At 41.5% G+C, this 26,011-nt stretch overlaps 1 protein-coding gene across 1 annotated transcript in view; it reads right to left on the reverse strand.

Annotated features, from left to right (window-relative positions):
* NEGR1 (neuronal growth regulator 1) overlaps window positions 1–26,011 on the reverse strand; it is a 170,602-nt gene that overhangs the window by 71,390 nt on the left and 73,201 nt on the right. The window contains exon 7 of the mRNA XM_009320667.1: window positions 23,489–23,620. Within this exon, the coding sequence (XP_009318942.1) occupies window positions 23,489–23,620 (132 nt within the window). The remainder of the gene's footprint in view (window positions 1–23,488; window positions 23,621–26,011) is intronic.

Here is a 26,011-nt window from a genome sequence, read left to right on the forward strand (position 1 = left end):
AAAGACTCATTTTTGAGAAGACATTCATGGTTTGATCTTATTGCTGTCAGTCATGCTGCAGTTGTCTGCATTCTTATGCTGCTGGGGCTGCACATGTTTTCTCCTATGTAAAAGATTTTGAGGTTATAACAATCAGAAGGAATACTGTCTTGATCTAAATACATATAATTTAGCAAGACGAAAGCTCATGTATTATGTTAACAAGTGCTCACAAGGTTCAATTCAATTCTGCCATCACAGTTATTCAATATCCATTGTTTTTTTGGTGAACAATCTCCCTGACACCAGAGTTGCCCAGTACAGCAGGGATGTGCAAGGTCAGCCAAACCACACAGGAGAAGGGAGGGATGGAAGCTGACAACATCCCGCCTCCAGCCGGGGCTGGAAGGCAGGTGTTTGGGAGAGGTTATAATAAACATACAGAAAGTAACATGATTTTTCCTACCAGGTAGCACCCCAAGAATTTAGAAAATTCCTGAAACACATGTGGCGATGGTTTCCCCACCCCGTCCCTCCCCCCTGCGCCAGGTCTCCGCATTTCGCAGCACTGATTATCCCTCTGCCTGATGACCTCCACCTCATTAGATCCTTCTGCAGCTCTTTACAGGTTGCTTTATTTTCTTTTGTATTGCAAATAAACTTGCCAACTCTCTGCTGACACCCTTTTATAAGGTGTTATGAACAGCATGGCAGGGCTTCCAGTGAGCTCCCTGCCCTGCGCAGGGACCGCGGTGGGGGGATCTGACCCTTCTAAATTATTGAGGGGGATGATTTAAATCCTGCTCAATCCCAATGGCAATTAGATGCCTTCCAAACCCCCTGGCAGGCTTCCTGCAAGGCCATTAGGACCACTACCAGCCATACCAGCATTGCTGCCCACAAATGTGGCAGGTAATCCTGCACATCACCCACCGCCCTGGCAGCGGGAGGCTGCTGTTGGGTTTTTACAGCTGCTTAGGGAATTTATAGCAAGGATAAATATTGGCCATCTAGGAAAATGTTTTCATTCAGGAGTTTAATAATGATGACTTAAAGTATTACAGAAAATCGTTTAATACCATTCACAATGCAATCCTGCTCTATTCAGCTGATTGATCAAACAGATGCTAGCAAAAGTCCTGAGTGGGCAGTAGAAGGTAAGGAATAAATACAGATGGACACAAGCTTAAAGATCTGATGAAAGATTAAAAAGGTAAAAAGAAACAGCAGCTTTAATAAACAAATTTAAAGTAAACTAGTTACAGGTGGAAAAATAGTGGAAAAATAAGAGAAATTTTGGTTAAAGAATCAACATAAAAGAATCCAAGGCTGAAGGGAGGCAAGGGGTAGGCAAAGCTCCAGCAAACCTTCCCTCAAATTCCACAGCCTCCACAACTGAAGGCCTTACCAGGTTTTGCCCTCCATAAGTTACGTGGGAAGAGATTCCAGTTGTGTTGCAGAGACACAGATGTGCTTCTGAGTGCACGCAGAGCACTTAGTTATAAATAATAATAAACACACGAGTGAGCAAGAAAATAACAACTTTTCTCAAAGGCATAGAGCATCAGTAGAGAGTGAAACCCTTTACCTGGAAGAGCTTACAAGGAGGAAGGAAGGGGGTGACAGCCACAGAGAGCTCCCAAGGGGGAGAATATAATAGAAAAGTTAGTGGTCTGAGAGAAGATACTGCAATAAAATGTAGCAGTGATGTTAACAAGACAGCTTTGTGTAAGACTAAATGTATTTGTAATTTTTATATCTCCTAAATAATGGTTATGTAAAATAACAAAGAAAAAAAATATGATTATATATATCTGTCAGCAGTACTGGGCTTTTGTGACTCATATTTGTAGGTTTACTCTCCCAACAGTGGATCCTTTTTCAATCCTCTCCCACAGTTCATCCCTGTGGAGCAGAGCACTTAAAATAAATGCTTAGTTTCTAACTTGAAAATAAATTACTGGAACTTACTTAATAACAATTTCTCAAATATGTGCAAGTGCTTTGCTGGGAAAGGCTTTTTCGAGTGGGTGCTCAGAGACTTGGCTTAACTGGGGTTTTACTGATGCCCTTTTGCATTTGTCCCTGCATGAAATGGCTCAGGAGGTAAGGCTGTTCTTGACCCAAAATACATATTTATTATCCCCACAGAATACATATTTATGTATCCCCACCAGAAGGATTTGACATGAGAAGCAAGTGAGTGAGGAGGACCGGACCCTGACATGAACCAGGAGGCAATGCAAGATGCCACAGCTGCTCGCCGTGGGTTTCGTGATATTTCATGGGACTCACACAAGTCTTACTCAGCAAAGTGCAACATGCCGCTACACCACCTACCACTGTCATGAGTTCAGGTTATATCAGTTATTGCTAAAACAGCATGGGAAAAGTACAGCTGCCTACTTTCCTTCTTAATTAGGAGTAACAGAAAAAAGCACCACACAAGACAGGAGCACAACATAGCATCAGCAAGAACACTGATGTGATGGTTGAGATATTCCTGTCCCACAACCAAATACGACATGAGTTCATTAGGCAATTCGCTCAGTTCAGTGTGTGAGCCTCGGCGGGACCCGTTAGAGATTTCAGGATAGATGAGCACTACATCAAGTGCGTATGCACACTCCGATGTGTGCACATCCCCTTTAATTTCAGTGAAACAATTGAAGTTTCAATAAATACCCCTATTAAAATCTCATGTGATGATGCTGAGTACTCACTGCACTCCATCTCTCTCCCAGCATGTTAATGAGAAAGACGTGAAAACTATCATCTTCGTCTCCCACTCCTGTGCTAAAAGAGCTCTATAATTATTTTCTGCTCAGTTTCTGCTCATCTGATATCACCAACATGTTCGCATGAGTCAGGCGTTTGTGCTGGGAAATCAAATTTTGCAACTTATGTTCCATCCAGAAACGATGCAAAGTACTGCTGAATCTGGTTTCGTACCCAAATATTATCATTTTGCTTTTAAAAGTCTAAAGGAGCAGTTAAAACAATGCACGCAACACACTGGCATTCAGGCAGGCACAGAAAGCATGCAAAAAAACTTCAGTTAGAACAGGTTTCATCTTTTAACGTTTTAATGAGCTTCGGGACTTCTATGCATATTAGTTTTGTTGCCCTAATTACTCATTATAATTCTAATGTGCATTTTATATTTAATTACAATGCTTATAAAGATTTGGTATGGACAGTAAATTATTATAACTAGCATGTGCATAATGATTATGAGCTGAATTTATTAACTTTTACACTAGCATTCAGGGCTGGCAACTTCCAATTTCACCTTCATGATTAACCATATTGCCTGATTAAACTAACATTTTTGTGGCATTAATTGTAAATGTCAAAAAAGTCTTTTATTTTCCCAGTTTTTATCAGATTTTAATTTGGCATCCTAACATAGTCTTTTGTTAGTGAAATTGCTCTCCAGTGTGTTAAGATAAAGACTTTCAGGTAAGAGAACAGGTTTTCCCGAGATCTGTTTTCTGCCTTAGAAAAACAGATATAAGCAATATTCCAATATATTCATTTATATATATACACACACATAGTGGTTTACCAATAAAGTAACAAATCTTTACAAGTGAATCAGTATTGCTTATACTTTATATAATTAAGACAGTCTTCCAATAGTCTAGTTTATTAATTTTTCTAACTTATTCAGAGCGGCAACCCTACCTATTCCCAAATTAATGGAGTGGTTTAATAAATACCTGTTCATATCAGAAACTTCTCCAGTGTGTGGCAACATTTGAGAGACATACCTTTAACAATCACTGGGCTAAACAACTAATAAGCTTATTTTTCCCCTCTCTTCTTGATGACTTATCAAAAAACCACTGAGTTCAGTGGGATCTTGATGTGTACATATACATAAATTTTATATGCAAACATACAAAGTATCAGTAAGAATTCAGTTCAACTCCTGCATTTCTAGATGTAACCCAACGCAGCATTTGTGCTTTTCCCTTTCCTATTCAGGATTTAACTTTACAAACCAGTATACTTTAAATGTTGATTAATTAAACAATTGTGTAAATACCTTGCACTAGCCATCAGAAAATGAGCGGATTCTCAAGCATTCCCTGCACGCAATTTGATATGTCGCACGTAATTTGGTATGTCGCAGGGTGCATCAGAATTTCCCGAAATGTGCATCTCCCTCGGCTACACCTAATGGATTGCATTATAACAGACCATCAAAATCACTGGCTGCTGTGCAATTTATGTTTTTGAATATAAAACCTCCCAGTGTTAAGTTGAGAGGAAAGCTTAAAATCCATAAGTAATTGTTATGTGGGAGAAAAAAAAATCAGCAACACAAAATAATACTTAATAAATAATAGGCCAGCAGACAGGAATTCTTAACAATGTGTTTTACAAGTATTTGTGTGACAAGAAAGGAGAGGAAGAAACTTAACAAAACCTCCCAAAACCAGCAAAGCAAACAAAGACCTCTAGGGAGCTACCTAAGAAAATGCAAGTTAGCGTGCAGGTGGGACTGCTTTGTTTTTCTGTCCATCAGATTTTATCTTACGGCTTCATCTGTTTAATCCTTCTATTTTCCAGCAAAGCATTTTTCTAATCATATTCCCTTTAAGGTAGCTCTGTAGATGTACTTTTATCCCCTGATAAAGGAGTTGCTCTAGCATGGGAACACAAACCCCTTTTCTCGAGCAGCTCGTGCTGCAGGTGACAACATCTGAGGGGCAGGCAGCTCCAGGCATGTGCTAGCATCTGCTCTGCGTCCCCGGGTTAGGCAACCTGGGTTCCCCGTGGTTACTACACAGACAAATATTTTTGTGTGACCATTGACAGTGTCACATCAATCCCCCTTCGGCCACAGACCTGGATGGAAACAGCCCCTGCACTGTCAGGAGGGCATTGGCCCCGGCGGGGGGATGCTCCCCTGCTCTCTTTAGCCCCTGCCACCCAGCCCAGCTGGTGTGACTCTCCATCTTTTTGCAAATAGCTACGTCCCATTTGGTAGAACACATCCTGCCACCATATAGGAATTAACAATATGAACAAAAACCTCAGGTCCGTGCGCTCCCCGCAGTTGGGGACCTCATAACGTACATCAGAGCAGCTGGGGGAGGACAGCCAGGCCAGGAGTATCTCATATCTGCATTTGTCCAACGGCATCGCACTCGCCTTTTCCACAAGCGCAATTGAAACCACAATGAACAAACATGAAATAAATCCTGCATTTGCATACAGGACTTGTTGGTAATTTAGAAGGAACAGATGCACAGAACATAAATAGGGATATAGATGTTCAGTGTTTGGCGTTGTTTGATACAATAGAGTTGGTTTTAATCTTTCATTGGCCAGTGCAACTTGATTCAGATTTAACTGAAGTCAAAGTCTTTATATTGACTTCAGTGGGCTTTGAATGAGGCCCAGAAAGATCTGCAATAAAAGAGAATTTCACAGTTTTCAGAACAAAAAAAGTGAAAAAACCCTGCAACTTGAAAGAGCGCTAGTATAACAAAGACAGCTCTTGTCACGTAATCCCTCTTTTTATACACTATTGCTCTTACTGCTGTAATTTGAGGGAAAAGTTGTCATTGATACTTTCTCATCAGCAAAGAATGGCCGAGCATCTGTAACTACCTGAGTTGAAAGAACAAGCTTTTGTCTCATGGCATAAAACATTGAATCGACAGGACCCAGCAGAACTGCCAATGGTCTTTTTTGAAATATATGAAGGGGATCTATTAGAAAAGGGTTTAAAACTTTCAGTGTGGTATGTAGGGAGATTGAGAGGCACAACTTCTGAGTCCTGACACTGCACCCACTGTAAAAGGGGGAAAGCGTGTTTGCTCAGAGGTAGGTGACACCTGGGCACTGCGGCACTGATGGGCGGTGGCTGGTGAGGAGGGCGTGTGAGTCTGTAACGGGGTGCAGGTCTCCTGCTAGAGGAGAGGTGGCAGTGCCTGAGCAAAGTGTTGCAGAGCCTCAGCAACATATAACAGAGCACGACACCCCTTAGTGAGTAATTTTGCAAGTGCTGGCTAGGGGACTTCAAGGTGAAGGGCTTCTCTCTGAAATTCAAGAGAGCATCTCCCCGATGAGAAGGCGTCTTGGGAATGGCTGGAGTTAGCTTTTCCCACGTGGCATGCACACTGGTCTAATTTTCATTCCTCTTTTGCATTCACTCTATTAAGTTATGTTTCTCCATGTGTTGAGAGCAACTGCATGGCCCCACGCAGGCAGCGAGGAAAGCCCAGTGATGGGGAGCTTTGTGCTGAAAGGCAGGGCAGTGTCGCCTCAACTAACAACTGTGAGGTTTAAGTAGTGGGAAAGATAAAGATATTTTACTCCATGCAAGCTTGCTGTTAAATATTGCAGTACTTCATGTACAGGAGCAAATATACATCTCTGGGTAATGCTGGAGGACCGGAGCTAGCTTGGGAAAGGGACGTTTCCATATGGGACAGGAACACCAACATGGCAGGACGTGAGGGGAAGAAGGATGATGTGCTGTCATGTCTGTTTGTCCAGGGGAGCCGGGCATCCTACCTGAGCCAGGCTCACCAGCTGCCCCGCCAGGCACTCGCATCAGCAAACCTCCCTCTCTCAGCAGTTCCTACTGGAAAATCTTCCACACAATTAATGTGCCCTCGCACTCTGCTGTGGTTTCTTTATCTCAGCAATTTATTCAAACGTGTGTGTGGAGGTGAAAGGGAAAAAAATGAGTATCAGCATCCTGGAGTGGTACTAAGGAATGAGGAGGAAAGGGGATGCTTTCATACATCTGATGCCAATCCAGAAGGAAGAGTTGGCCGGGAGCCTGGGTGCGAACAAACATGAGCGCTTTTACTTTGTTATTTCTCTCCCTCTAAGGAAGATAAAAGCAATGGACTTCAACAAATTCCAGGAATTACTAAGTAGATCTTTTGGCAGTAAAGCTGAGGAGAAAGTGAATTAAAGCAAGCTGGTAGTTTTCCAAGGAAAGAAAGTTTGGAACGAAAATGCACAATATCTCAGAGTAGGTCAGAAATGCGAGAGACCTGCTCGAGTCCCATCAGAGCACATCCAGGAAGCCAAAGCACAAAAGCAGATAAGGCAGGCATGAGACATCAAGGGCAATGAGAAACCATACCATACATACATTATCAGTATTAAAGAAAAAATTTACCCTGCTGCTCAGTACTACCCCTGTGTGGTGCCCAGACCACCGAAATACTCATCATGGTGGGTTTCTGTACCACCACCCTTGCAGCTTGACCCTACCGGAAAACGCAACACGATCACTAATCAAAAACCTGAACACTGGACCCAGAACAAACCCTGGGGACCCACAGCCCTTTGGCCTGGCAAGGAGCCTTTTGATGACAATTTTCTAACTAATTTTGCATCCTCACCATGGACATTTTTTTTCACCCATGTTTCTGACGCTTGCACCTGTAAGTGCCACATGTCAAAAACTTATGCATGTCAACACATGACATCTTCTGCCTCCCTGGAGATAAATGGGAATTAGCGAGACAACGTGATTTGTTGTTGAATCCATGGTAGCTGTTACCCTCCTCAGGTTATCTCCCAGGTACAAACACATCTTGTTACAGTTCCAGCATGTGTCTGGGGACTAGAGGTGTGCCAGGCGACTGTCAATTTTGTCTGCACAACAGGTCCCCAGGACCTCGCCCAGCCTTTCTAAGGTCTCAGAAATAACAGTGTCATCATTATTTGCTTTATGTAGATCTTTGAAGAAGTTTATTATCCTCATCTGATGACTTGAGACAACAGTTACCTTATAGAAGACTGTTCTCTATCTACTGCAGATTAAGCTTTATTTGTCTGCCCTTGGTACACAGTCCTGGTGGCTCGCAGGTGACCAACCTTCCCTTCTTCTGAGATGGTGGAGCAGAAAAACAGGAGGAGGCATCTGACAACATGCAGTGCTGGGAAGAGAAACCAATACCTCCCAGAGATGCTCAACAGACACATTATCTAGTGCAAACCACCTGCTTTATGGGGCACTAGTGTGGTCTCAGCTGAAGTACCAAAAGTTCAGTAAAGCAGAAGGAATTTGGATTAGCAGAGCTGGAAAAGACATTTTACTAGGGACACATTGCATCACTAAATATGCAAGACAGAAGAAAAAAGGAATTAGCTCTTCCCTATCTCGTTTATGGGCTATGCAAGTGGTAATCAACCAAAATTGAAACAAGGGAGATTTAGGTCAGTTAAGTTATTGCTGGAAGAGATTGCTTAAGGAGACTGTCAAGGTGCTCTTTCTCTCTCTCTCTTTTATTTTTTTGTTTTTATTTTAAAAGAAAAGGTTGACAATTCGAATACTGGCATCTGCATCTGGACAGCAGCATCAGCCTGACTCCTCAGTTCCTCCTCCGGGTTGAATTTTTGTGGTCTCCGAGATCCTAGGATTATTAAGCATCAGAACAGTTCCTATAATGGCAAATTCCTTTACTCATTTCTGTAGATACTAGTGTTGTGTTTAAGGTTATGTTCCATTTTTCAACACAATGGGAAAAAAAGAAATTATACTTTTCTCAGCTTACAGTAGTAATGAAATCTCCAGGTTCATGCCTAACTACAAAAATGAGGTAAGTACTGAAATTGGATTTGGAATTCAAAAAAATAAGTCAAAAGACAGAAGTACAACTTTTTTTGCAGAAAACTTATCATGTACACCTTGGATCTGATTTGATATATTCTACATACATAACAAAGTAGCTAGGTGTACTCACCAAAATGATATTTCTAAGGACAGAACTCATTACTACCGTATAATAAATGGAAGCATAAGTCAGAGTTAGCACTGAACAGATTGTTTGGGGTTGCAAAGACAGCAGCTGTCACAGCTTGACAGCTTTCTTGTTAGTGAATCAGCTTTACTGACAGTCTTTTTGATTGAAAACCACTGTTCGCTGACAGTGTGTTATAGCTGATATACATATGTACCTCATGAAGAATGAGAAAGAGTCATAAAAGGTCTAGAAGCTATTGCTCTATATTAAAAAGAAGTGAAGTTTACATAAAGGGTTTTTTGGTTTCTCCCCCCTCCCCAGTAATCTGCGGCAGATGTAAGTTGATAGAAACAGGACAATCTATGCGATAGGTGACAAGCACACACACATGCAGAGTCAAGTCCAAAGTGTTTTTTCTACCTAAAAGCAATAAAGCCACAGAAATACTAGTTGCTTTCAAGTGCTCTCACTAAAAGTTTATGCAATTGAAAACAAAGTTTAGAAATAAAATTATAGAAATAAAACTCAGTGCAACTCTGACAGGGGCTTCCCAGACCTCCTGCTAGCAAAAAGGAGGGATCTGCTGGAGTAGATATATCCATATTAATTCAAAAAAGAACCTGTTTGCTTTGAGTCACATTTTACTTTTCTCTATGCTGCATCTGTGTCAATGGTTTCAATTGGCAGCTCCACGGGACAGGGAGCATTAGATTCTGCTTTCTGCAGCATGCTCAAAATACCTGTGCAAAACCACCATCACCACTGCATGGCCAAGTACAGTGAAGGTTCCTCGAGCATCTCTGTTAACAGAGCCACCCACTCTGCAGTACCCTGAGCTCTTCATTAAACACATGTGATCTGCATACTTATGGCACCAAAAAATTAGCTGGCTATGGTAAAGGAGATATCGTATTGAAAGAAACGCATCTCAGGGATCTCTCTCTCCCGCCCCTCCCCCCCCATTATTTATGTATAAGATTGTCCATATAAAGTAGCTTCTTCCACCTGTTTTGTGGTATTTCAACAGATAAAAGCCAATGAACTGGGCACAACGGATGTCACCTTTTATTCTGAGATCATTGCTTAAAACAAAGCACACATGATGCTGTGCTGAGGAAGACCAAAGCCAAAAAATGAGAGGTATTTACGAACACCAGGAACATACAGGGCTTTACAGTTTGTCCCTGATGGTCATTTATATTCTTCTTACAATTACTCATTTCCAAAGAATGTCACATATTTCTTAAGAAGCGACAACAGATCACAAGTCAACACTTGGATGCAGACCTGACTTTATATGAGAAGTCTGGAATACTGGGATTTCCCCACTTAAACATTTAATTGCTGCATTAAAAGGTAATTCCCAATTTGCTCTTTTGCTTGAGATTCTCTTTTGCCATTAATAACAACAGGTGCAGAAGCAGTGAGCACCTGAAATTTGAGACAATTGATATTAAACAGAATTTTGTTCAAAATACACTGGAGATAGTGCATTTTGAAGTGAATTTTTCTGAATTTATGAACTGAATTCTTTCAGTCTAGAAATGACTATCGCGATCTTTGTGCACAGTGTGCAACAGGTATCAAAGTAACTGAAGCAATATGGTCTGTAATGTTATTTGTCTTTGGGAAGCAACACTGAGTGCAGCGTGCCTGCAAGGCATCTGAGCGTTCATCGCAAGAGCTTGTGTTTGCTCTACAACTCTAAGGTCCAAAAAAGGTCACATCAGCCTCAAAATAGTATGTTTTTATTTGAGAAGAGGCAGAAATATGAAGAGAACCAGCTTTATGAATTATAATGCTTGAAGAATGACATTGGCATTTTTTCCTTTCGTGTCAACAGCACTGCTTTGTTTTAAACTATAAAAGCAGAAATATTACTTCTCAAAGCTCCCCTAGCTCAGATCTACTGTCTGCAAGTGTGCCTACACCACACACTTGCTAATACCAGCCAAATTGCAGAAGTTATTAAAACCTAATTTAACAATCTCACCAGGGGACAAACAAGTTGTAACAATATCATTACAGTCTTATCAGGGACTGGATGTCTTGTTGAAATGCCAAGTGTAGTCAGGGTAGGAGCCAATGGGGACCATCGCTGCGTGGTATCATGGCCGTACCCATACATTCACAAGTTATGCTGAACAGATCTCTTTTGCAGAACCATTTCAAAGCAGCAATGACTGCTGCTGGAAAAAAAAAAAAAAAAAAAAAAATCAGGGGATGGAGAGTTTTGCAAGACTGTTCAGCCTTGTCTTTTCATGACTCCAGCTAGTGTCACCAGCTGCACTCAAAACCCCTTTAGACTGTCACCTCAAAGGCACTGTGCTTGCAAGGGAGAGGGGAAGACTAAGTCTTAGACCAACAGCAACAAGGAAGACTACAATTACTAGGAGAAATATTGCTTTACAACGTGTTGATGATTACAAGAAATATTTTAAGTAATTGTTTTTGCTGAAGAGCAATCTGGGCAAGTGAACACTCCTGGAAGCTGAAGAGCTCTCCATTAATTTTGGCTCTAGTCTGGAGTCTAACACAGCCTGCTGTGTACTTCAAATTGCTTCTTGAAATGCATAAGCTCTTTAGAGATGAGTCATCTTCTATTAAGACTTCAATTTTCCTGAACTGTATTTTAGCTGGTATTTAAAGTGGGATCACCTGGAGGCTGAAGAGCTAGCAGTGGTTCAGAGCTAGGAGAAAGCATTCATTCCAGGCAGGATTGACTTTCCAGGAGTGCTTTTCCTCAGTCACTACAAACAATTCCTCACTTTGCATCCCATCAAGTTTGAGGGTGTTAACATCCCACCTGCGGATGTGAAATTTTAGCATCTCCAAAGATGACAGCGAGCTGCATGCTGACCCTCCAGGGAGCTAGCACTGCACCCTGGGAAGCCAGCCCCATCGAGAGGAGCACACTCCTGCTAATGCTAGGAGAAAGAGCTGTGAGAAAGGCACCTTCACTAGAGGTAGATGCACAGAGGTGTCCAGAATCTTACTGTAACATTATTTTGACTTTAAAATGACAACACAACTGGAAAAGTACACAAAAGTTATTAAAAAAACTTCTTTGTTTTAATTAATGAAATTAAATTTTTTTTTTTGTCCACTAATTCATGAGCTGGTGCCCATGCTTTCACCAACAATGGCCTAAAGCCTTTACATTGTGCCTTTGCAACAGCCATCAACAACATATCATTGACAATATTTTTCACCTATATTAGGAGACCTTGTCACGGATGATCTATTATTTGTTACAGCACAGTCTCCCAGAAATGCATAAACATAATGAACAGCATTTACTGGTGTACCATAATTATACAATATGTGGACCTGTAACTACTGGCAGAGTGTAAATATGGGCAAATTAGTACAGTTATTTTTATTTCAAGGACTTGTTTTCCTGGTGACAAGGAACAGAGATTACTTTCAAATGGGTAATCACGGCAGTCCTCAGAATTAATCACTGCAGAAATGACAAATAATCAGCACCCATAGGCTTCTGAAACAATAAAATCCAGATTTGAATAATAGAAACAATCTTTTAATAGCTAGGTCAGACACGTTGCTTCCATGAAAACAGTGCTTGAAAAAGGATTTGTTTGCACATGCTTTAATAGCACTCTAACTCCTCAATGTGGTTCACAGATTGGTGTTGGAGATACTCTTCACATAATGAAGGGAGAATGTGAGGTGTTTTTTGGTGTCTTAAACCCTTAATTTCCCTTTGCATCCGAAAGCTGGGCTATTGCAGCAGCAATACTGGTGTTACACTGGAACAGCTTCTCTTTTTCCACTGAAGGAGCCAAGCTGCATCCTTGTTCTGCAGTTTCATATGTGACTGGTCTACCCAAGACCTTTATGGAGAGAAGAGGCAGCTCACTCAACAGGCTGCTGTCCTTACACGTCTGCACTGCACCACTGGCAAATGCAGGTTGCAGCCCCCAGCTCCCCCCAAAATAGCCCAAAAATCACTTCGGGGGGCGGGGGAAAAAATCACTTGGCAGAGTTAGGCAGAGATTTTCTTTAAGAAGATCAAAAACATACCCCTTATCTGTTGGAGGGATATCTTGAGTACTAATAGTCTAACTTCTTCAAATACAAGACCTCGTTTCATGTTGCCAAAGCCCTTGATTATGTGCTGTGGCAGCAGAATGCCATCTACATGAAGGAGCATTATAATCAATTTTGTCACGCTTCAATATGAGCAAAGTTTTTCAGAAATATGCAGTAACTGTGCAGCGGTTTGCAGAACCTAATAGTAAACTATTACACCGTAGAAAGAAATCAATGTTCATTTAGGAGCCAAATTGCACTTGAGTCAGAAACTTGAACTATATTGTTTTAATCTGACTTCTGAAATGTTAATAAAAACACCTGAAGGACATAAAATAACAACCATTTTTTTCATAAGAGGCTTCTTTCTCCACCAGTGAGGAGAAAGATTTTTTTTTTCAAATCAGCTATATTCTTTCCCCATCCAACCAGCTGAGGTGGTTTTAAATATATGGCCAGTTTTTATTGAATTGGTCTAAATGGTTTTTCATTAAGTGTTACTATGAGATAAGACATCATGTTACTCATACAAGGGATCTCAGTGATAAGAATAGCTTGCAAATCAAGTAAATAAGAATTTAGTCCTAATGTTGACCGAAAATAACAAAAAAACCCCAAAGTAAGAAAACTCCAACTCTGATTACATTGTGCATGATGAAAAACTCCATTTTATAGGATAGCAGAAAATTCTTCAAAGATCTTTATCTTCTGCAAAAAAACCCTATTCTTATTGGCACTAGTTTCACCTGAAATATTTTGCTAGCAGCTCCTTGTCTGGATGGCTGGACCCAAAGACAAGATCTGCTATTATTAACTTAAACCATGATCAAAGTTTTCATCTCAGCTGTGTTAGCATCTAATCTCTTTTACCTAGAGTAGGTGGCTTTGTAGTCTCATATATTTGACCCACCGATATAGAAACTAATTACACCATTATTTCTCTGCTCTGAGCTGTGTATTATGTACTGCAGGAAAGATGTCCTCTTCATCGTTTCTCTGAAGGCCTTCGTATGTCTTTTTAATTGAAATAGTAGCTCAGATGTAAAAGTTATAACTACTGAACTAGAACATCTGTACAACACAGAGAATACAATTTTTTGAATTAGGTTAATATTTAACAATAACAGGAAAGAGATGGTCTTGATGGACTAATACATGAACCTCCACATCCGTGTCACGCCTGACCTGCCTGTGTTGCAGACTGCCAATGAGTCCTTCGAGAAGTTAGCCCACAGTCCCCCAACAGTGCCTTGTGCAGCAGCACTATTCTCACCATTCAAAACACAAACACACTCTAACTTTGATCTTTTGCAACAGCTTTTCAGATGAAAAAGTGAAGGGAGGACACCATCCATTCCCCAGGCAGGTAGGACAAAATGAAAGGGGATGAACCCATGCATCCTTCTTCCCAAATAAACCAGAAAATTTATGGAAAACAAGGCAGCCTGAAGTCATGCTTTGAACACAGCTTATGCCTGGCCAGGGTTATCTCTTACTCTTGCAGACTCCAATCCACCATGCGAGTCAAGTCCATGGTGTGCGCCAGCATCACCCTCGCCAGCACATCTGAGACCAAGAAGGTTTGAATGGAGTGAGGAGTCACATTCTGGAAAGCTCACATTGCAATAAACCCCGTTGATCCATTAACAGAATCAAATATGAACCAGTAGTCAGATTTCCAGGAGTCCCCAGTGTGACTTAGAAGCCAAAATCCCATTTTCAAAAGGTAACCAGAGAATTTAGGAAAACATGTTTCACAGAAGGCAGTGAAACCACACTCTAGAATGCTTTTAGCTTTTCAGAGTGTAATTTTGATACTTCAGAAGGGTATTGCAAAGTTTAGTTTTCCAAGGCTCCACCCCCCTACCCCCCCCCCAAAATGGTTCGTGGGAATTGTGGCTGCTCAGTACCTGCAAATTGCTCTCCGTCGTTACAATATCGGGAAATACTTTGTGATTAAAGAGAGACTGACCTACATAATGCAGTTTTAAATGTGTGAATTTCAGCCAGATGGATAATATCAACCACTGCAACACCAAGATAAGGTCTTTCTGTTCCATGGTCAAATATGAACATATGACTTCATTTCATGTGGGTGCAATTCTGTTTGAAGGATTGACATGACCGAATTTACTTGATATAAATGACACCGTAAAGAAAAGCAGTAACTTCTCCTCCACAGTTTTGTTCTTTCAGAGAACTGGTTTTAGCTGGTTTAAAAGAAAAAACTGTCATTGGATGGAAGCGTCCTCACTGAGAGGAACCATTTACGATTAAGTTTCAGGTCCCTTAAGGATGTAAGATGCAGCACCCTTGACTGAAGTTGCTATTATAGACTTCTGGTACAACAGAGAAGGCTGTTCCTTCTCAGGCTAGCTAACAAGCAAAAAATATTGCAAAAATAAAGATGCAAACAAACACATACAACTGTTCAATACATTGTTCATGTTGTTTTAAGAAAAAAAAAAAAAAAGAAGTTGCACTTACAGCTCAAAATACATTTATGTAGAATCTGGTTTCTCCAAAGTGACTCCTGTTCTCCTAAAGCAAATGCTGACCATAACCCTCAAGTCCTAAATTTAGTCAGGGATATAAATATGAAGCTGCACATCTGTAGCTATTAAAAATGGATAGAAGCAGAGTTATTTATTTATGCTTAAACAGAATCCCCCTCCTCCCCTCTATTATATTAGAAGAACGTGGAAATTGAAACTGCAAATTGCTCTGAGTAATTTTATACTTGGTACCAAAGCAGAGGAGAACCGAGACCTTCAGAAAATATTTGGGCATTGCCTTTTTATTTAATAATGCATTCACCTTGATTGAGGGAAATTTTCTTTGTTGAATCCAAAATAAAAAACCTTGCCAAGGAAATGTTTTTCGTAGGTCAGCAACAGTTCACAGCAAGATACTTTCTGGGAAAATAAAGTCACAGCAACATGTCCAGGTATTAGAAGCCCCAACAAACACTGAAGTGCTATAATGTTTTCCTCCGGTAGGTTTAAGGTTACAGATATAATTAGGTTAGAGTGGCTTGTACAGTATGTCTGATTTCAAAGTAAAATCAGAGTATTATGCATAATATTATGCAAAGCGCCATAGCAACAGTAAGGCAGACTTCTAAGAAATGCTAATGAGATAAGCTGTTCTGCAAAACCCCTAACCTGTCCAAGCAAAAAACAAACACATTACTTAAAATTCATACAAGAAATTCACACATTCCTCCTATAAAAAACCCCCACAACATAAAATGTCTTATCAAACCGTCACAGCAGGAAGGACATGAGCAGGAAGGGGGCATAAAATCTGTACAGCAGATACCTTTCATAAGCAGCTTGCTGCTCCCTGAAAACCCAGTCCCGCGTGACTGACACTGCTCTGGCTGAAAACAAGCAGCAGAATTCGGATGCCGGAACCTGGGAGGGTGGGCAGCAGCCCAGGGTCCCTCTGCTCTGGACTTGAACCAGACCGCTGCAACCCAGGTGATGCAGTGCCTGCTCTGAGCACACACCCGGGGTCCAGAGGCAGAGGAAAACTTGATGAAAGGAGAAAAAAAACCAAAGCAAAACCAACAAATCAACTTTGATGATTTACTGAAGAACATGAAACACACACGCAAAAAGGAAAGGGTAAAGGAGGCAGTATCATTTCAAACACAGAATATGACCAATTCAGTGACCACAATTAATCGTTTTATATTTCAGGTTAAGAGAGGGAAAGAATAATGCAGCAAGTACTTGAATAAACCAAACTGATACAAAACCAATTGGCCTAATAAACTTGAAATGTATATTCAAGAGCTGAAATGAAGCAAATGCAGAGCTATGATGTTATTTCTGAGGTGCGGGGCAAGTGCCTAACACAGCCTCCACGAGCCCTTTTCAGAAAAGGAGAGAGCAACAGAAGCCAGGGAATTACAAGCCAGTCCATTTATCTCCAATCCCCATAAAAATGCTGTTCAAATAATCAAAGATGTGAAAGTACCTGGAAGATAACAAGAAGATGAGCAATCACCAACAGGTTTGTTAAGAATATATTGTGTCTGGTCATCAGTTCCTGCAGGGAACGGCAGTGGATGCCACAACTTAACTGCAGCACACATTTGACCATGTCTCCCATGCACAAGCAAGCTGGGCTTAGCTAAACGCTGCCTTTACGTGGGTGCACATTGTCTGGAAGGCTGTGCTCATAGGTCTGCTATGCTGTCTGCTCAGCTGGACATCAGTCTTGGGCCTGCTGCTGGTGGGGGTTTTCATTAACACCATTATCAAAGATGACAACCCTGAAACAACCCTGATAAATTGAAGAAGTGGCCTGAAAACTTGTCAGCACCAAACAGGAATGAGTTCAACACTTAGGATTCATCAGCTGGATGAATATGGTGAGACAGCCGTTCTGCAAAGAGTGACTGGGGCTGCTGGGAGTAAAACCCTGCTAAAGTGTCCTGTTGTCACAGGGAAGGCAAATGCCCTTGCCAAATATACACACAGGCATCAGAAATAATCCTTCCACACCCTTGGCAATCCAACGCCCCACCTGGCGTGCTAGCTCAAGTTTTAAATACCTTATTTGAGAAAGTCCTTCCCTAGCACCAACTGATCTACAGAAAAGAAACATTTAGTCAATCCCTTAGAAAACATGACCCAAGAATAAATATGAGATGAATCAGGGCTGGTGAACATAAGGAGGTAAACATGAGGAGCACAAGTCCACTGCCTTCAAAGAGATTGAAAGGTGAGATTGATCTGTTCTCCATTCCTCAGAAGACAGGTGAGGAATGGGGTTGTAATTCTGCAAGGAAGGTTCACATTAGACACTGTGAAAAATGTTCAGTTAAGGGCTGTGATTGAGTAGAGTATGCTGCCCATGGAGCTGCCATCACTGGAGACGCCTTACGGAGGGACTGGGCAAACATCTCTTGGCAACACTGATTCAGGGACACGACTTACAAGGTTAATATAGTTTTTACAGGTTATCATATAGTCTATTCACTTCCATTTTCCTTTTTCAATATTTTCAAGATCTAATGGAAAATATCTGTACAAAGAGATGCTGTTGCAAGCAGACGTGGCTCAATATCTAGAATATTCTGAATTACCTTTATATTGTTTGTATTTACTGTCTACAAAATTTAGCAGATGAGCTTCCTCTTCTGTAGACTGCAGCACATTGGAGGCAGGAGAACTGCTGCAGGTTGAGCCCAGGCTGCACTATGCATCATTGCCTTCAAAGTGACTTGTGCCAGAAAAACTACTGGGGGTCCTGGCTCAGAAATGAAGAGCTGTCCTCCCTCCTGTGCTGCCAGGAAGACCCCAAGACAGCCAAACCAACAGACACGACAGGACCAGGCCATACCAGCTGGGCTTCCTCAGCACAGGAACTGTAATTTTCACCTCCCCAGTAAGCACTGATGATTCTGGCCTTCAATTTACAGCATGAGGGGGTTCATAAAGGCTGAAATTAAGTTATTGTCTTTTAATTTCAACTGAATGTTTTTTTTCCCTCTCCCAAGCCATCGGATCTTAATTCAGTAAAGACTGCAAGATCCAGCTTTAACAGAGCTGTTCAAGATACGATTACAGAAAACCAGACCCTTAGTGTATATTGTCTGAAAAAAGGAACACTGCAATACAGCTCCACTTTAAAAGTCCACACTTGCTATTTATTTAGGTAGCTGACAATTTTACATAAATTAAAATAAACGCCAGTTTCATGATGCACACATCTCACTCTTCATCATCTCAGCATGGCCTCAACACTTCTGGAGATTCTCGCATTTAGCAACTGCATTTAATATTTTTTAAGTATGGCACTAATAAACCAGAAGAGAGTCAGCGAAGCTACAGTACCATATGTACAGTTTCAGACCAGCTTTCGGGTGACATATTAAAGTCTTGCTAATCCAGACACTGTTTCGTTCAAAGTGGGATTCAATATAATAATCTATAAATCAGTATTTGCTTTATAAAATGTAATGGAAAATGCTAATAAGATGTACTTGTGAAATGAAATTGGATTATATCTTATCTATTTTAACTTGATTTAGTATAGTATTCCTTCTTCATAAACCAGTCTCAATTTCTTTTTTTCTCCACCCCCCCCTCAGAATTCAAGCAGACAAATGCACCACAGATTCTCAGGCCACCATTTTTAAAAGGGAAATTATGGGGGACAGACATAAATTAAGTAGAAAAGGGAGATTATGCAATATGAAGCAGTATAAAGAAAAAACCTTGCAAAGCCATTAGAGTTATAATTTATGTGCTGTAAGGCAGACAGCAAGCTGGTTGTTTATGTATGGTTGGAAGTTGCCCAGCCAAGAAACTTGAAATTCAGAAAGTAATTTAAACCTGGTAATTTTCTTGTACATGCTTGGATGACTGAACAACAGCTATATACGATGAATATCCATATTCAAAATTATGCTTATATCCACCGTAACTGCTCAGGGCTCATTGATACATTCTATTAACTGGGCACAATAAAACCTTGATTTATTCTACAGTTATCAGGTCTGGAGTAAAGAATGTTCCTTTTAATAACAGGGAAACAGGATTAAAAATTGTCAGAAGCAGCGGTTAAGTGATCATATTCATGCAAATGTAGTGCTGTACCATCGTCGTTCTGTATGTTGGAGATCGTACGTCAAGACATTGCTGTACGAGACACGGTGGAGGGACACAGCGATGAAACAGGGTTTACTCAGACTCTGAGATGATGTGGTGCTTCTACAGCACATGACTGCCCATACCCCGTCAGATCATAAGGTGCAAGAGCAGGAGGTGAAGCATAAGCCACACACCTTACTTCCAAGAGTATTTTCTATTGTAAGCACTGCAGGTGGGAAAGGTGATAGATATTTTGTGAAGTTACAGGATCCCTGTAAGACTAAAGGAGGGGAGTTTGGTGTGCTGGTCACAGCTTCAGCGACGCTCGCTGAGGAACCAAATCTCAAGTAAGTGGAATTAAACACGTGGTGGAGGTACCTGGCAGATGGGTACAACATCCCTGTACCAGAAGTACAATAACCAAATAACACCTGGGTGGGTGAGGAGCAGCAGAGGCTGCAGAGCTGGTGCTGAGCCCATGCGGCAGGGCATTAGCAGGAGAATTAAAGTTTGCAAAACCAGAGAAAATAAAGGAATGGGATTTTTTTTTTTTTTTGGGGGGGGGGGTGGGTGGAGCGAGAAAGCCTTTCTTTTATTAGTTTGTTAGACAAATGAACACATATTTTCTTAAAAGAAAAAACAGGACTGAAGAATATTTGACTAAGGAAACTGCCCAACCCAGTGTAACAAAAGGACCTGAAGGCTTCCTCTCTTCTTTTATATTTCTCTTGTTAAGATCTTTCCAGATTTAAAACAAATTTGATAGACATTTCTTGTAAATAGTGAATAGTAGACAAACCACAGCTCTCCTAAATGAAATATTTAGCTTTTACTGACAGAAAGCTGCCCTTCCGGGCCAACTCAACAGACAGCAAACGGGCATCATTCTGCTGGTTTGATCGTGCACACAACATCCCTTTTTGAATGGGACTGCCCATGCTGAGGTGCTGGGAAGCGAAGCTCACCCCAGCAGCATTGGCCACTGCAGTGCTGCGGCACATCCCACCCGCCACAAACAACGTGCCCACAGGGCTGATGACAGCAAGGAGAGCTCTCTCAGCATTGGCCACCTCCAGCGTGACCCTCTCCTAAATGCCACGAGCCATTTTTCTGCCTGGTCAGAACAGATGAGCATCATCAGCAGGGAGCAGATGTTCGGAGTGCTTTTGCATTGTGCTTAACTGGCTAGGGGACAACATACAAATCCAAACAACAGTGCATTAGCAATTAGCTGACTATGACAAATCATTCATGTATACAAACTGTTTCATATGTAGCTAGATCCTAGTTTTACATTGCCCAATTTTATCCCCCCCCGCCCGTTTTCTTCTTTAGTTGTAAGAAATATTAAAAAAAAAAACCCCAAACAAACAACAACTCTGTATGTCCCCAGTGCAGACTTAAAAGTTTGCCTGAATCTGGCATAATGCCACATGCATCCACACTATGGCCAAGGACACTTCCAGCTTAGCCCAGGTAGCTGAATCAGGACAAAGATCAGCTTGGACACTATATTCAAGTATTTACCGAGCTTGTTGGTTGATTTAGCAGTCTGTAACATGTTTCTCCCTGCAGATAGAGGTACCCTTACACTGCATGCTGCAGTCAAACCTGAGCACCTCTTGCTTGTGGTATGCACCAAGGAGGAATATGACCTCCTGAGCCTGCACACCCTTTGACACAGACACACTGTTTCTCCCATTACCCCCTTGCTTGGTGTTCAGGGAGAGCAAATCCCATCCCACCTGCAACCCAGCCTCTGCTGCTGGCCACACGGGAGTCATTGGTCCTGCTCCCAGCTGCCGCAGTGAGACCTTTGCTCATCATGCAGACCCACAGCAGGGGTTGGAGGAAGAGCCAAGGGCTGGTACAGGAACAAGCCATCACTGCTCAGCTTTACCTTCCAAACGCTGTCAAAGCTGATCTTTCCCACCCACAAAGATATCTGACAGACTCAAAACTCACGTTAAGAAAATGGTAAACTGAGGTCAGAAATAGTTCCAGCTTTGACATGAACTGGGGTGCAGAGCACGCGCCAACTAGCACATCAGCTGTGCACTGCATTTAAGCTTAAGATTTGGCTTTGGCCAACTAAGTTGATGCTTTTATCTGAACTAAACCTCATGTACGTCTAGATCCTTGCTCAGAAGGCAAGAGAGATTCCATGAGTTTACCACCTCTTCTGTGCTTTTTTTTTTTTTAACAAAAAACCCTCAAACACTGAAACAACTGCTACACAGGCTTACCAAATTTTCCCTTTCTGTGAACACTTAGAAAGCCTCTGAGACAACTAGTTTCACCCTTATTAAAATCCCCATGATATGAAATAACACAGATGCAATATTTGTTTTGCTAAAACTAGACTGAGCTCACCATTTATGGTCCCTATTGCAAGTTATTTATCTAACAACACAAAATATTTGAGTACAGCTTGTGTACTCAAGTACAGCTTGTGTACTGTGAAAGGTGTCACCCCAAAACACCCAGGGTGCACCTATGCAAGTATCTGCACAACTCCTCTTATTGACAATCTTCCACTAACAACATACTGTGCAAAAAATAATGTTCACTTGTTCCATAGGACACCATCCATTGTGGCTTTTCCTCCCATATAACCCCTAGTTTTTAGGGCACTGCCTGCTTTCAGGAATTCAGCAAAGCTGATGTAGGTGGAAACACATCAATGAGGGCAAAGCAGCAGTGAGAATGGCGATGGACTCTGCATGAGCCTCCTTGAGCTGCTCTGCAGTTGAAGTCTGTCCTTGTGACTTGTAAAGCAAGGACTGATGGTCACAGCACATTATACCAGAGCCTCAGTGCAAAAGCCTCAGCAGCAAAGGGAAAGCAGGATCTGCATCCAGCGTCACTAGCCTACATGACCAAGCAGTACAGAAAGCTGTCTGTGAGACCCAGCACATGATCGAGCCATTCTATAAGCATTAGTGCATTGATCCACCATGTTCCAGGACATCATGAATTACAAGTACCCTGATGTCATGTAAATTAAGAGAGCCCAGTCAGCTCTTGAACATGGGAAGATCCATAAACACCTGGATAGCACAGCTAGCCCCATTAGCGACCCACCTGCAACAACCCACCTCCCCCATTCCCACCTCCAGCTCTGCAGCGACCTGGGGACAAGGGGCTTTGCTACCTACAGCATATTGATAGGGACAAGATCTGTGAAGGGAGACAGAAAGCTGAGATGTCAAAAAATTGTGGCCAATAAAGATGCCACAGCAATTTTCAAACTGGAAACTGTTACAAATTACAAGCTGCATAATTGCACTTAACCTAAGAAAATTCATAGTTAGAATGAATGAGAGTAAGTATTCCCATTTTCTTTCCTTTTTTTTTTTTTTTTTTTTTTTAAATGTTGGAGGTAAAAAGCACACTGTTCTGAAAGTTTCATGTCATACCAAATGCTAAACCAAATTCAGTCCCAAGTCAGAAACACCTCCTCAGCATGAAAATCCCAGAAGGTCAGACCTGACAGGCTGCAGGGACAGGTAACAGGCTACCTTGAAAGTTCCTGGTGTTACCCACCATCCACCGAGATTGCTACAGCAGAACTGTGCAGCAGCAAAGTCCTCCTTGCCTTCACATCAGGGCAACAGCACAAAACAACTTGCTGCCTTTACTGGGAGTACTTCAGATTTCCACGGAGATTGATCACCATCTAATCACCCAAACAGAATTTCAAGAAGTTACTCATCTCCTTATATTATTGCACAACTGTGGCAAATTAAATCAGAAACACTTCAGCCCAAAAACCACAGCAGTCCTCAGAAGTTACTCAGATAATTACTCAAAAAATTACTCCAAAAACTGAGTCTCAGCACCACAGCCCAGCAAGAGCACCTGCTGCAAAGCCTGTGACAGCACGCCAGCACTACTGTCCCCTGGCAGACAAAAGGAGGATTTGAACCTTAATCTCATTTTCCCTTCCTTTGATAAGACTAACTTGTACATCAAATAGCACAGGTCATTTTGCTACTGTAATACAAAACCCAAACACACTACAATTTCACCACAAGCAGCAGTTCTCTGCATTTGACTTTTCTTCTCAGCCACATCCCTCTTCTCCATTGGATTTACTGATTAAAAAACAACATGACTTACAGTTTACTGTGACTTTTACTTTTTTCACATCTGGGACTGAGACATCATTTTCTGCACTGCATTCATATTCCCCAGACTGGTCTCTTGTAATTCCATAGATGTCCAGGTACTGTCCGCTCTCAAATGGTTTTGCTGAAATGAAATAATCAGAGAAAGAAATTACTGGAAGCTGAGCACAGAACACCTGAATCTTCACCAACATCTGAACAGCAGCTGGAGGGTTTTGCTGGGTGCTGCAGATAACACATGTCCAAGGGGAGCTGGGCAGACACTGCAGCTTTTGCTCAGAAACCCCAGCTCCAAGCTAGGCTGCAACCCCCCCTCCCCTCCCTCCGCCCCCCGCCAAGCTTCTAGAGTTGGCCAAGGGTCCTCTCCTGACCGTGCCCTGTTGAGCTCAGCAGCCTCCAGATCCACAAGAGCAATTTGCTAATACAGCTCTGCACCTGATGGGCTTCACAGAATATAAGGCAGAGTCCTCAGTCAAAACCTTGCCTTAAGAGTTTCAGCATCCATTAGGGCTTATCGTTTGCACAGGGGTGGACATCTGCCCCCCTACAGCAATCAGAAGCAAAGCCAGAGATCAGGGCAAGCTAAAGGGACAAACAACCCAGCCCTGGAGCAGCTGATCCACCCCTGCTGCCGGTGGCCCCAGCATCAGCTTCCCATCACAGGGACCCTCACTTTTTAACAACCGTTTGATCTTGTAGCTATACATCAACCAGCTGGTTATACATAAGGATGATAAACCTCACCAGCTGGAGGGCTCAGGCCCCCTGCAGCGTGAGGGTTCTCAAAGCCAGACGTGTTCTGGAGGGAACCAGCAGCCGATCACCTCTAATGGGTGCCTGTGGGTGCAAAATGGGTGGGTCATCCCACATCCTACCTCCAGGGAAAAAGCCCTTTCAGGCTTGCTCACCACGCTACTCATGTAGTGCCCTAATAAACATTTAATCATATTAATTAAAAATTAAATAATAGCTCTCCTCTCCCAAAGGACCCAAACCCAATAAATAAGATCCTCAGTGTTTGCCTTGTTACACAGAAATAAGGACAACCCGTGTGAGCACTACTGAGAATAGGTAGAGGTCTATCTGATGTAAAACAATATGAAGGCCAAACTGAAATATGTAACTCCTTGGTATGTTATATCTGAAACCATTAAGTATTTTAGAGAGCAAGAACACTTATAAGATTCAAAAGCTAATTTATGTCCATGTGACATAGAGTCATAGCATACACAGACATTTTTGTAGTTTTCTAAATCCCAGCATCTCCCAGCTTTTCCCTACTGTGGTTCCCACCTTGCAGTGAGCACTTTGATATCCTTCAGATGAAAACTGCTACCTGGTTCAAAGTGCATCTTTCTATGTCTTTTGAGCACTGTGCTGTAGGCGGGGAGCAAATTAATTTTTTTTCGATTCCTCACAAGGAATTCACCACATAATAAACCAAAAAATGTTAAATATAATTTTATCTTAAACCAATATATCATAGCAGTCATGACTACAGATGCTGGAAATTGTAGGCCTAAAGGTTAAAAAGACTTGCTGAAAGCGTTTTCCCAGACAGACAAGCTTTTAATTGACTGTTAATAACTTTGCAACTTATGGAACAATGACAAAAATCTGAACTGGGTAGTGAGAACTAAGTAGAAGTATTATTTTCATGTCCATCACAGCAGTGAATTTAATTTGCTTATCTGTTCCCGGATTAATGTTTTAAAGTGTGCAACGTTCAAAACATCAATTATAACAGTGCATCGCTTAGCAAGATGGCACTCATTAATAAGCACAATATACCGTGCCTGTCACAGGAAAGAGCCCAAGTAAGCACTGGTTATGTAAAGTAGAAAGATAAGACTGAAATTGGAAAATTATTGTGAATTGAACTGAACATTCATAAAATGCAATGAAATAATTTATGGGATATGAGGAATTACATGAGAATTAATTTTTTTCTCTTCCGTGTTGTTCGTAGGAATAAATTACAAAAAAAACCCTTCTACAAACAAACCAGCTATTACTGTTCACATCGTGGCTGTCATCCTGCTCCACTTTGGCCAGGTTGAATCAATTTCTAGATAAATTTTATTTACTATTGCTATGAACAGCAGTGACGGATGCAAAGGCCCGGCCTGCACGGGAGTGTCTGCCTGGACAGAGGAGAGACCTTCCAACAAGACTTCTGCTTTATTTCTAATACCAAGAAGATTACATAAAATGCAAAATTCTCCTGTGTGTCAGGTTAAAAATTACTATTAAATTATGAGATTGTAATGCTCTCCAATGTCAGTACTTCCCTGGATATATGATATGCACCAAAATATTGTACACTGAATCCTGGGAATAATTTATAATGTCTCCTATCCCAATTCCCAACATCAATTTGGAAAAAAGAAAAAAAATATATCTCCGAGTACCTGGAATTTCATAAAAATAGTTATTTGTGTTTTGGAGTTAGGCTAAAAGCAAACATTCTCTGCTTTAAACTTTTGTTTTAATGTAAACACAACACACCAGGCAA

This window comes from Pygoscelis adeliae, unplaced genomic scaffold (assembly GCF_000699105.1).
Source record: "Pygoscelis adeliae isolate BGI_AS28 unplaced genomic scaffold, ASM69910v1 Scaffold402, whole genome shotgun sequence".
NCBI classification, from domain to species: Eukaryota; Metazoa; Chordata; class Aves; order Sphenisciformes; family Spheniscidae; genus Pygoscelis; species Pygoscelis adeliae.